This window comes from Oryctolagus cuniculus, chromosome 11 (assembly GCF_964237555.1).
Source record: "Oryctolagus cuniculus chromosome 11, mOryCun1.1, whole genome shotgun sequence".
Taxonomy (NCBI): domain Eukaryota; kingdom Metazoa; phylum Chordata; class Mammalia; order Lagomorpha; family Leporidae; genus Oryctolagus; species Oryctolagus cuniculus.
This window is the reverse complement of record NC_091442.1, coordinates 27,963,600-27,974,777: the sequence shown is the minus strand read 5'-3', so window position 1 is coordinate 27,974,777 and position 11,178 is coordinate 27,963,600. Positions and strand designations below refer to the sequence as shown.

The 11,178-nt window shown below is 62.0% G+C and overlaps 1 protein-coding gene across 12 annotated transcripts in view; it reads right to left on the bottom strand.

The window, feature by feature from the left end:
- Positions 1 to 2,746: 2,746 nt before the first annotated feature.
- The window catches only part of TGM3 (transglutaminase 3), a 101,533-nt gene continuing 93,101 nt past the window's right edge, over positions 2,747 to 11,178 (bottom strand). For all 12 annotated transcript variants that reach the window (XM_051845187.2, XM_070051428.1, XM_051845188.2 and 9 more), the window contains 4 exons: positions 8,779 to 9,087; positions 6,497 to 6,654; positions 3,776 to 3,909; positions 2,747 to 3,388 (listed from right to left, as the gene is read on the bottom strand). In XM_051845187.2, the coding sequence (XP_051701147.1) occupies positions 3,241 to 3,388; positions 3,776 to 3,909; positions 6,497 to 6,654; positions 8,779 to 9,087 (749 nt within the window). In that variant the 3' untranslated portion in view covers positions 2,747 to 3,240. The remainder of the gene's footprint in view (positions 3,389 to 3,775; positions 3,910 to 6,496; positions 6,655 to 8,778; positions 9,088 to 11,178) is intronic.

Here is an 11,178-nt window from a genome sequence, read left to right as displayed (position 1 = left end):
TACTGGCACAAGAGTGGCCCAGGCTTCTCCACTCTTGCAAGCAGGCAACAGCAGAAGCCTGGGAGGCCCAGGCTGGGAAGCTCACAGAAGCCCGCTTCTGTCCCGTCGGGGCCGGACACGCTCCCAGGGGTAGGAAGCAGCCCCGGGGCTTGGTGCTGCCAGCTAGAGAACGCCGGCGGCCATCTTTTCCCCGGTGTGCCACAGACCGCACATCCGAGCCCACGAGGGCAGAAGCGAGCTTGCTCGGCCATGTGCTCAAGGCGGCAGCCCCGCCTGGATCTGCCTTTGCTTTCAAGCCAAGGCCATGGTCCTGCGGGGCGGCCCTGGCCGTGATCGGCCGTGGCCCGTTTCTGCCCCGTGCCCACTCTCTATGGGAAACCTGTGCACCTTGGCTCCCCACTGGGCAGCTGCGGTTCTCTCGGAGCTGTACCATGGCTCCATCCACCGCCTCTGAAGGTTCATCCCGACGCCTGCTCCCCCCGACAGGCAGCCCTCCCGGCCAGTGCCCTGTACTTCCGGGGTGGGGGGGTGGGGGAGATGAGGAAGGAGCAAGGCCTTAGCCACTTTCGGTTTCTGTAAGGAGCAATGCCCTCCTCCCCCACCCCCCGAGATGTGCTGCTAGCTTCTCCCTGCTCCTGGGCAGGTGTGGTGCTTACCTAACGGATACGCGTGGGAAGAAGTATCAGGCGTGTGACCCAGCCTGGCCTCTGCTCCTCTCAGTTCTAAGTCAGCCCCCCGGCTCCTGCAGGGGCTCTGCTCCTGTGTAAGGGAGCACCACTCCAGTCCAGCGGCTCCTGTGTCTCGCCTGTTACCCTCTCTCTGATGGTAAACGACCACTCAGCCAATGACCACACTTCCCAGCCTCCCTTGCAGCTGGCTGTGGCCATGTCACTGGGTTCTGGCCAATGGGTTGGGAGTGGAAGTGGAAGGCATGATTTTGGTGTGTAATTTAAAAAACCCATTGTTCCTTTAGTGGGAAAGAAGGTACCTACCTGTTCCCCACCCCCCTTTCCTCCCGGATGGACTGTGGACATCAAAGCTTTACGGTAGAATGGCCACGTGGGACCACCAGTGGATGCTACCTGTGGAAACTCATGGGGCAGTGAGAGGAACATGGATGCCTGAACTGCCTCCCGGACCCTCACATGGGCGACAAGTAAGTGCCCTTCCTGTTGCTGCTGGAATTCAGGCCCCTGCTGTGGTGGCTAAGCGCCCCCTCACCAGTATGGCAGCTGCCAACTCTGGGGTCAGCAAGCAGCCGGCTCGCTCTCCCACTGCACCATGACGGCCTCCACCCTGAAAGAAACACGGTACCGAGGCCACTGCCCGCTGCTCTGTCCTTTGATGGCTAAAACCATTCCGCACCCATGCGGGATGGAGGACGTATTAGCCACGGCGCTCACCAGTCGACTGTGCCTGGGGTTCATTAGAAACCTACATGGATTTTCCACGTTGGGCCTCCAGAGAGGCTCTCTGGGGGGAGGCAGCCAGAGGCAGGGAGCACGCTGCTTGTTGGCTGTTATCCCTGGATCACAAAGCAGGTGCCCGGGGGGTGCTGGCGGGTGACACTGATGCTCCAGGACTGGCCATCTGGGGCGGGCCTTGCATGGACGGAAGTGGAAAGGTCTGGGTTTTTTGCCTTCCTATTGGAGGCCAGAGCAGAAGTCTCTTCCCCGCCACCCCTCCCCGTGGAGGACTGGGCCAGAGCCTCCGAGGAGGAATGGGGTGTGCTATCTCCAAGCCAAAGCTAACGGCGAGGCCCAGGAACCCACCTGCAGGGAGCGAGGATTCTCGCGAGAGGGGATGCGAGCATCTGCCTCCACGGCTAGGGGCCCAGCTCTGCTCTGCCACCAGAGCCGGGGCCTTGTGACCGTCCCTGGGAGAGCAAATGCCGATGGAGTCTGGCATCGGCTTCCCCCCGCAGGTCCTGGAGGTGGGAAGCCCAGGCTGGGGCAGCTGGAAAGGCAGCAGGCGGAGGGGCAGCAGGGAAGTGTGACTTCTGCTGAGCCAGTGGGACCCCTGAGGGGCCGGCCTCAAAGTGTCATGAAGCCACCACTGCACACTTCCAGGGCAGCCAGAGCTTCCTCCAGGGGCCGAAGCTGGAGCCCTGGGCCCTGGGCAGGGGCCACTGCACGTTCCAGTGGCACCGTGGGGCAGACCTTTGTCCCATGTCTTGGGGCTCCTCCCTCGTCCTTTTCCAGCTCTGAAGGATCAGGCAACAGTGGGGGAGGAAGGAGAGGAAGAGGAGAAGGGGATGACAGGGTCCGGGTTGCTGGAGGCTTCTACCTGGACTGTGCTGGTCCCTCACATTCGAAGTGAGATAGATTGGCCCAACGGGACGGGTCAGTGCATGCAACAGAAAGCCAAGGGACCTGCTCGGGGTATGTCAGGCGCCAGGCCCGAGGAACCCACAGGGCGAGTTTGAAGGCAGAGAGGGCTGTGGCTGGCAGCAGGGGCACCTGGTGGCCTGTCCTCGGCATACGGCATGGGGAGGGCAGAGGCCAGGCTGGCAGCAGCAGAGTCTGAAGCCCCTGTCACTCAGATGCTATAGACAGGCCCTAATCATGGCTTTGCCCGGATGTCTGTGGCCCTTCCGACAGCCACACAGCACCAGCCCAGTCCCTATGGACATGGGACACAGAAAACAAGGTGTCCCCAAGTTCATCCCTTCTCCAGAGGGCCATGGCGCCAGCCCCTCTCCCCCTCGCCCTCCCCAGGCGAAACAGAGGCTTGGCAGAGTCGGTGCTGTGCGGCCACGCTTGGTAACGCTCGGTAACATTTATTTGGGATGTGAAGATGTGAATGCCACAGCAGGTGACTGATTGACCGTCTCCTGCCCCTGCGGCTGCCCAAGGGCAGAGCGGGACGGTCCCGAGTGTAGACCAGGGATTGGCACTCAGTGCAGACCGGTCCTCCCGTGTCCATCTGGAGAGTCTCTGGTCAGGGGCCAGCCTGTCCTGCGGCACGGAGGGGCCTGAGGTACGAACCAGGCCCAGGGGGGCTCATGGAGCAGGCAGCAGGGAGAGGACGTGCAAAAGTGATCAAGTCACAGGCCAGGGTCGACCTGGTCCGGGCTGGGAGGGCGGGGCCGTTGGGGGGTGTGTGGCTGCAGGTCCCAGTCCGGCAGGTGTGAGGTGGGTTTCCAAGGCTGACGGCCCGAGCAGGGCTCTCACACCGCTTGCACGCACTCCCTGCTCCGCGCGTCCCAGGTTTGTGCGGGGGAGGGGCCGCCAGGGCCCCTCACTCGGCCACGTCGATGGACAGCATGGCCTTGATCGCCGGGAACTTGTTGCAGGAGAAGTCGGCGAGCAGCTGCTTGGTGCCGCTCCGAGTGGGCAGGATCTCGAAACGGACCCGGGACCGCTCCTTGGGGCGCAGCGCAGGCACCCTGGTGGGGAAGAGCTCGGATCAGAGCAGATGCGAGATACACAGGCCCACAGGCCCGTGGGCTGCGGGGCTCGGGGGAGGCTTGGAAAGGCCACTGCTTCTCCAGTCCCCCCAGCTGCCTCTGGGGGGCGCCTGGTCCCCTCAGCCCTGAGCACCAACAGCAGGGGAGGACCCTTGGCTTGGTGAGCCCGAAGGCCAGCCCTTGGCTTGGTGAGCCCGGCTTCCCAAGGGTTCATATTTGCTGAGCTCCCAAAGCAAGCGCAGCCCCAAGTCCCTCCTAAGAGTAAGGGAGCCCAGGCCGGCGCTCGCTCTGTCTGCCCTGCCCAGGAGCTTGGGCCGGGCCCTCTGCCGCCCCCACGTGCCTGCCCGGCCAGGGCCCGGGACTCACTCGATCTTGAGGTTGCCGCGCAGCAGGCCACTGCCCTCCACCATCAGCACGCAGTCCTTCACGGGCTCGTCCAGGGGGTTGGAGAAGAGCATCTGCACGTTCACGGGCTTCTGCACCTGAGCCTGGTCCAGCACCTGTGGGGGCCATGACCCGGCTGCTCAGTCCGTGGGGATGGGGAAGGTGTCCGAGTGTGCAGGAACGGAGGACTGTCTGCTAAGCCCCCTCAGTGCCAGCCGGCCTCCCGGCACCCGAGATGGAAGATCCTGGGGCGCTGCGCTCACCCCACACCGCGGACACTCAGACTCAGCAGGCGAGGGGCGCCGTGCGGTGGCTCTGGGTGCCACGACCTCCCTGCCTCGCTCAGAAGCCCTGAAGGACGACCTCTGCTTCCTGGGGCAGCCCAGGCTGCTGCAGGCCCCGGGGAGGCTCGACAGTGCTTCACGCTCAAGTGCGTGTCACTTTCCTCCAGCCTCCCAGGAGGCCCCTCAGCTGCGGAGGACGTGACCAGAGCGCCCAGGGCTGCCCTACTGACCCAAATCTGCAAATGCGTCTACAGCCAAGACCGGCCGCAGCGGCCTGTGTCTGACTGCCCGAGGGCACGGGCAGTGACTTGAAGGACATCAGCCATCGGGATGACCAAGAGGCCGATTCTGTGGCCTGAGGTCCTTCACGCTAATCGCCAAGGAGTGCCAGGTGATGGAATTGGACTTCACCCCGGCTGTGACCACCTCTGTGAGCTTGAAAACGGGTGCCCCCCAGCCCTGAGTGAATTCATTCAGTCCAGACGAGAACTGACTCTCTGACGGCGCACGCAGAGGAGAGAGTGCCTCTCAAAGGGGAAGATCAGGTGCCTTTCAAAAAGACCGGAAGGAGGCCCACGATGCAGCATTTTGAGCCTGTTGTGTTCTGATCTCCCGTCTAACGATATCACTTTAAAGATAAAGTAGAGTTGGGATGGAAACCCAAAAGATGGCGCACCCAAGTGTTGAGTGAAAGGTAATACCACAGAAAGGCGTGAGAACGCCACATCACGGGGAGAATCTAAGTTCACTCCAACACCAGCTGAAGACAGCATGTTTCACAGCCGCACTGGCCGCAACCCCGTGTCAGTTTCTAGACTCAGGAGTTGGGGTGGGGACGCGCCAGTCCTTGTCTGCAGAAATGGGAGCTTCCTGTGAAGCAGGAGAGGCTGCGGCATGCAGGGGACAAGCTGTGGCTGCACCTGCAGCTCTGCTGGGCCAGGACGAACGAAAACCCGGGGTCGATGGCATGACTCCCACACCTTAGCCTGCAGAGGGCGCTATTAGTCCTGAGTCCTGGACAGGGTAGCCCTGCCCTCTGGGAGTTGACAGTCAGGAAGGGGATCATGACCAAACGAGTGCACAAATAAAGGTAATTTTCCTGGTAGGAAGAGGACGGAGGGTTCTGAGGGGGTATGACTGGGGACAAGGCCAGGTCTGGGGGCATCAGATATGACAAGGGAATTTTTAGACAGCCAATCAAGGAAACATCCCATTATGCCCAGGACAGAGCTGGAGCTATCGAGACTCAAATAAGGCACCTGCTCAGAGTCACTGCTGATGAATGGTGGTGCGCAGACACAATACCAGCTCTCCCTGGGGTGACGCAGCCCAAGGGCAGAGCCACCACTCCTCACTGCTGCCCCCGTGTGGCCATCTGGGCACTAGCTTCATGGTCCCCGAGAAGGGACAGCTCCTTACCGGGAAGTACAGCCCAGACTCATGAAGTTGAAAGGGTGCATTGTGGGAGACTGGGACCCCACATCAGAGTGGGCACCCTGGGTCCCTCTGCCCCCTGAGGTGGGGGATCCCTGCAGCTGGTGGCATTGTGAATGGACAGGAAAGGGTGCTCACTGTGCAGACAGCAGGCAAATGGGGCCTGGCACAGGCGGCTCTCAGCTGCACCCCAAGGGGAGGCCCATCTTCTCTGCCCATTGTCGGCCTGCTCTTGACCAGCTCCTTCTCCCTGGGGCTCGGCTTCCCCTCTGCTCTGCACCCAGTGGCTGGAAGGCCGGGGACAGGGTGGGAGGCAGCACAGGTGCTGAGAAAGGGACAGAGTGACCCCAGGGACCTCCTGCATCCCTGCCAGCCCCTACCTGTCCAGGCTCTAGGGACAGGGCCTGCAGACAGGAGCAGGCAGGGCCTAAGTCAGAGCAGAGAGAGAGAAGAGCCTCTGCTCTCGGCCACTCTGGAGATGTTGGTCTTGGCTACTGATGACCAGGAGGCCTCGGACAGGGCACAGCTGGGGGCCCTGGCTTCTCTCTGGGCCTCTGTTCTCTCGGGCGTGATGGCAGCCTAGGGGAGCATGAGACTAGGCTCCTGGGAGTGCGTGATTCTGTGGCTCTGGGGTCTGGAGCAGGGAGAGATGCACCTAAGCTGTGCCTATGTCTAGTCTGTTCCCTGAACAGGGTGCAGGTCTACCGCCCACAGACAGGTCGGGCACAGGGCCCCGCTGTGGTTCTCAGACGCAGGCCCAGAACACAGCCTGTGCGCCATGGCTGACCTGGGGGATTCCAGCCCCAGCGGGTCTAGAACTAGAACTGGGGAAGGCGCCAGGCGAGCGTGCACGTGCATCTGGCCTGAGCAGAGTTCCAGGCTCACCGAGCTGGCAGGGGCTGGGCTGGAGCGGAGACCGGAGGGAAAGGCTGTGCTTGGCGGGGCAGAAGGGCTGGCCGAGCAGGCGCCCCTCCCCCTCCTTTACCTCCAGGGTCAGGGTGGGGTTGTCCAGGATGATGTCCCGCGCCACCACCACCTCGGCTTCCTTGGGGACCTTGCAGATGGCAGTGGTCCGGATCATGTTGTCCGACTTGAGGTACTTATCATACTGAGCGTAGGAGATCGTCACAGGATGCTGAGTTTCTGGAGGAGAAGCAGGGGCGGAACGGAGCACGAGGGAGTGAGGATGGCTCCTGCACACTTGGTGAGACGCCAGGCCAGGCAGGTGTGGGCTGGCAGAGTGTCCCCGTGCCATCCAGGTGCCCACTGAGCCCTGTCCACCGGGACCGCCCCCTTGTGCCAGGTGGGCCCCAGAACAGGGCCCAGGGAGGCAGCAGGAGCCTGGCTGAGTGGGCAGATGCCCAAAAGGATGGGCTCACAGGGCCCGAGGCTGTAACTGCTTCCTCCCCACTCTGGAAAAGTGTTGGAGGGGGCAAGGTCCCTCCTAAGGGGTGGGGCCAAGGACACACCCATGTTAGCAGACTGCCCAAGGACCAAATAGCAGTAATGACAACAACACATCAAGAACTAGGAAGGGAAGTGGGGCATTGTCCAAATAAATGCTCAGGATTCCCCTGGCCGCCGTAAGCCCGAGTGCATGGCCACCACATCCCGAGCCACCTCCCTGTCACAGGCCTCTCCTGCCTGAGCCATCCACGTGCCAGTCCCACCAAGCCCCGCAAGACTGCAGGTTTTTCTAAATCATGCCGTTGCTCTCTCTGTCACTCCAAAATCTTCCATGGCTCCCTGCTGCCTGGGAACTAAGGTTCCACCCCTCAGCCTGGCCTGACCTGAGCCCAGCTTGCCTCCCCCTTCAAAGACCTATGTGTATTTCTCACCTCCATGCTTTGACCTGCACAGTTCCCCAGGTGCAGTGCCCCTCCCAGCTCCTCTCCATGCATCGCCCCTCCCCGGGCTGTAAGGCCCCTCTTCGGACCCCGCAGGCCGAGCAGCCCTCTCCCTTCTCTGCTGGTCCTGGCACTGCTCTCCCTCCTGCGCTCCGCGGGGCGCCGCAGCACCCCAGGGGCACAGGCTCCTGGAGGCTAGGGCCACAAGAAAGAGGCCGCCTCTGCTTTCTGCACTGAGGACTCCGCCCTGAATGTGGACGGAACAGCTGACTCTCCGTCAGTAACCGCTGCAGCCCGGAGAGGGGGCGGACTCATCCAGGGTCCCCAGCAAGCACGAGACAGCGTCGCCCCCCCCTCCCTGGCCCCTCACCAGCCTCCTCCTCCCCTCTCCTGTCACTCTGCTGGCTCTGGCAGAAGGAGCTTTAAACACCGCTTCCCTCCCGTGAATATCTTCGGTCTCCAGGGAGAGCTCTGCTTTGAGCTGGGAAGGCAGCTGACTGCCGGCAGGGCGGCTGTCCCTGCCGCTGAGACCTGCGGCTGTCTGCGGGCAGACAGGCTGCCGGGGCTGCTGCCTTCCGCCAGGGGTGACACACCTGCACTTCTCCGCAGCCAGAATTCCTGCAAGATGGGCCGCGTAATGAAGCAGGTTTTATGGGAGGCAAAGCTCTACTCCTCCCTCCCTAATCTGCTTTGTGAATCCCGACTTCTCATCCCGATGTGCAGGATGCTGCCCATGTGGAAACACCTGTGCACTAATCCCTCCGCGTGGCCCCAGCTTGCCTCTGCCCCACCCACGCCAGTCCCCATCGTGCTCCCCAGGGCCAAGGCGTCCTTGCCCCCACTGCCCGCCCTGCAAATGCTCGGACCTCTGCAAAAACTGGCCAGGAATCCAGAGACTCCACCCACCCTGTGGCAGCTATGGCAGGGCTCAGGGGAGACTCTAGGCCGATGTAGCCCATCCAGGGTCAAACCTGGAAAGTGGTTTACTGTGGGGCAGAGGTGGGGGCGTGGCATGAGGGAGAGGTAGCCCTGGAGTTAGCACCAGGAAACCCAGGAGCTGCACCTCACATGGCCCCGTCCTGGCTCTGACACCCAGCCTCTGAAGCTGGTCATCCAGCTCTCTCAGCCTCAGCTTCAGTCGCTGTCCTGTGGACACTGACCTCTGGGAGGTCACGAGAGGTCACCTGTATGGACAGGCCACGCAGGCTCTGGGAGGCGGCAGACATCTGTAAGGGAGACTCCCTCCAGGCAGAAGAGGATTTGGGTTGGCACCACTCTGACTTGTGCTGTTCACAGGGAAAGCAGCTCCCAAGGCACCAAGGTGTAACCACAGGCGCCGCGGACCGCCCCCTCCTTGGGCGGCTGGGCCACCTGAGGCCACTTGGGTCCCTGGGGCTCCCCCAGCTCCGGGGCGAATTACCTGCTTCGGGGTCCAGGTCCACGGTGAAGGAGTCCTTCCACACCTCGTGCACCAGTGTGCCGTTGTAGACGATGGTCCACGCCGTCATGTTCACGGTCACCGTCTTCTTCTCCCTGGTCAGGTTCTTGAGCAGCAGGGCCAGGCTGACCTCTTTGCCCACTGCCAGGACACCGGTGATCTTGAACCTACCAGAGATGCTGGGCGACCGCTCCTCTTCAACCAAATCCCTTGCTGACGTGGGGCTAAATGCTGCGTTGGGCTTGAGTTTCCCCAGAGCTTTCTGGAACACCCGTCTTTCCTCACTGGAACCTGTGTGTTGGGAGAAGACAGAAACATTGCAGCGGTGCAGACGGCGCCCTGCCTGGGGGCTGGCCTGGGACTCGCATCGGGTCAACGGCCACCCCCCTGCGTGGCCCCATGCGAGCATCCCCCTCCCAGGTCTCCGTTCAGCCTCCTCCTGGGAGGGTCACCGACCCGCTGGGGTCTGGTTCATGCTTCTCCCACCAGCTCTGCATTTCCCAGAAGCTGTCGGGAAAGCAGATGGCTTACACACGACGACGCTGGCTTGATCGCTGGCTTCTGTTAATTAAGTTACATGTAAACTGTTCTGTGCTTTTTGATAAATCGTCTTTGGTGAGACTTAACGAATGAGCAGGTATTTTAAAAATAAATCACAAAACAGAGCTGGAAAAGGTTAGGAGGAAGCCACGAGCAGCAAGCAGGGCTGGGACTTAGAACTGACTGCATTTGAACTTGCAGAGCACTTCACCATGGCCCCCTGCTCTGCTCCCGAAGGCGCTCCGAGGGCCCGACAGTGACACCCGGTCTGTGCCAGTTAGCAAGGCTGTCTCACGGTCTGGCTCCCAGCCGTGATGAGACTGCTGAGAGATTCCCGGCATCAGAAGTGCAAGGGTGACTAAAAGCCCGGGCTTCTGACTCTCCACCAGGCGGTGGGAGCTGCCGAGGGTGACGGCAGGAGGGGCCACAGAGGAGGGTGGCGTACCCCGGGAGGGCTCTTGGGGCACGCAGAGCTGAGTAGCCAGCTGCGAGCCCTGAACCCGGGGCTGGTGATGGGGGAAGGCGGACAGACGTTGACACCTGCAGACCATATACATTGTCGCGGCTTCCCTAGCGAGCCCGGGACATTATTAAGGTGCCAGATGACCCATAATAGTCCCCCTGCAACTCATCGAGCCCTTCCCGTAAGTTCTGGGCGACAACTGGCAGAGACTTCGGATGGCAACACGCCCGAGTCCATCAGGTTAGAGTCCCGGCTCTAGGCCACTCTAGGGGTCAGAGGCAGAGGGCTCAGTCCCCAGCTTCCTCCCACACGCCCTACTCCAAAGGAGGCAGCAGCCAGATTACCCGAGCGCACAGCTCCTGGCGGGCTGGGTTCCTTTTGGTGCCTCTCCATTCTTTAGCTGAGTTGTAGGTCCACGCCCAGGGCTGATGGCCGCGCAGGACCCGAGCCTCCTCCTGTGCCTGGGACCTCAAAGCAGGTGTGTTTGCACAACGAAGCCCAGAGCCTCAATGCCTATATAGGTCAACTTCTGGGCTTACTCAAGACCCAGCTTCCTGCTGCTGTTCTCTCCCCATGGCGCTGCTGTTGCGTAAATGCTTAGCAACCCATTTTATGAGCTTTTCATCCCTCAGAGATGAGCTGGTATCATTAAGTAGGAAGAGCCGGGCGACTTCAGGCACGCAGGGGCTGGCGCGCTGCCGGCGGTCCCACAGGGAGCCCCCGCCCCTCCCTGCCCTGAGGCCACACCAGGTCCATCGCTTGGGACATGTTGCCGGGACGGGACCACCAGGGTCTGGAAGTATTGAGGAACCCCACGGGCCATACACCAGGGAAGCAGTGCCGGTGAAGCAGTCATCTCGGAGGCCACTGTCCCAGCGTGTCCCAGACGTGGAGAGTGACAGATCCCCATGTCCTCTCTATGGCTGGGCACTGTGCTTGGCTCCCTGTGCCCATCTAGATGCAAACAGAGACAGAAGGAGCCTGCTCCAGGTTGCACCGTGATGAGTGGCGGGACTGGGGTTCGCCCTCCGCCTCAGGTCACATCTTCCCCCAACACTGCTTTCTACACCACCATGCTGCTCAACACAAGCACCTTGTGCTGGCCCCGCCCTCCCCCGCCCAGCCCCCGCTTGCAGCAGCACTGGGGGGGGGCTCCCCAGGCTGACTGAGAGAAGCCCCAGCCCACCGACCCACCCACAGGAACGGCCTGCAGAGGCAGATGGGGGCCGAATCGAGGCCACCGATCAGAGTATCCTGGAGTTGGCCCCCAGTGTCGTCCAGCACCAGCGCTCAGAGGGGTCCCTCCCAGTCAGACCCCACCTCCTGCGCTTGGCTTCTGGGTCAGCTCCGGCAGGCGCCAGCAGCCAGCACTCGCCAGA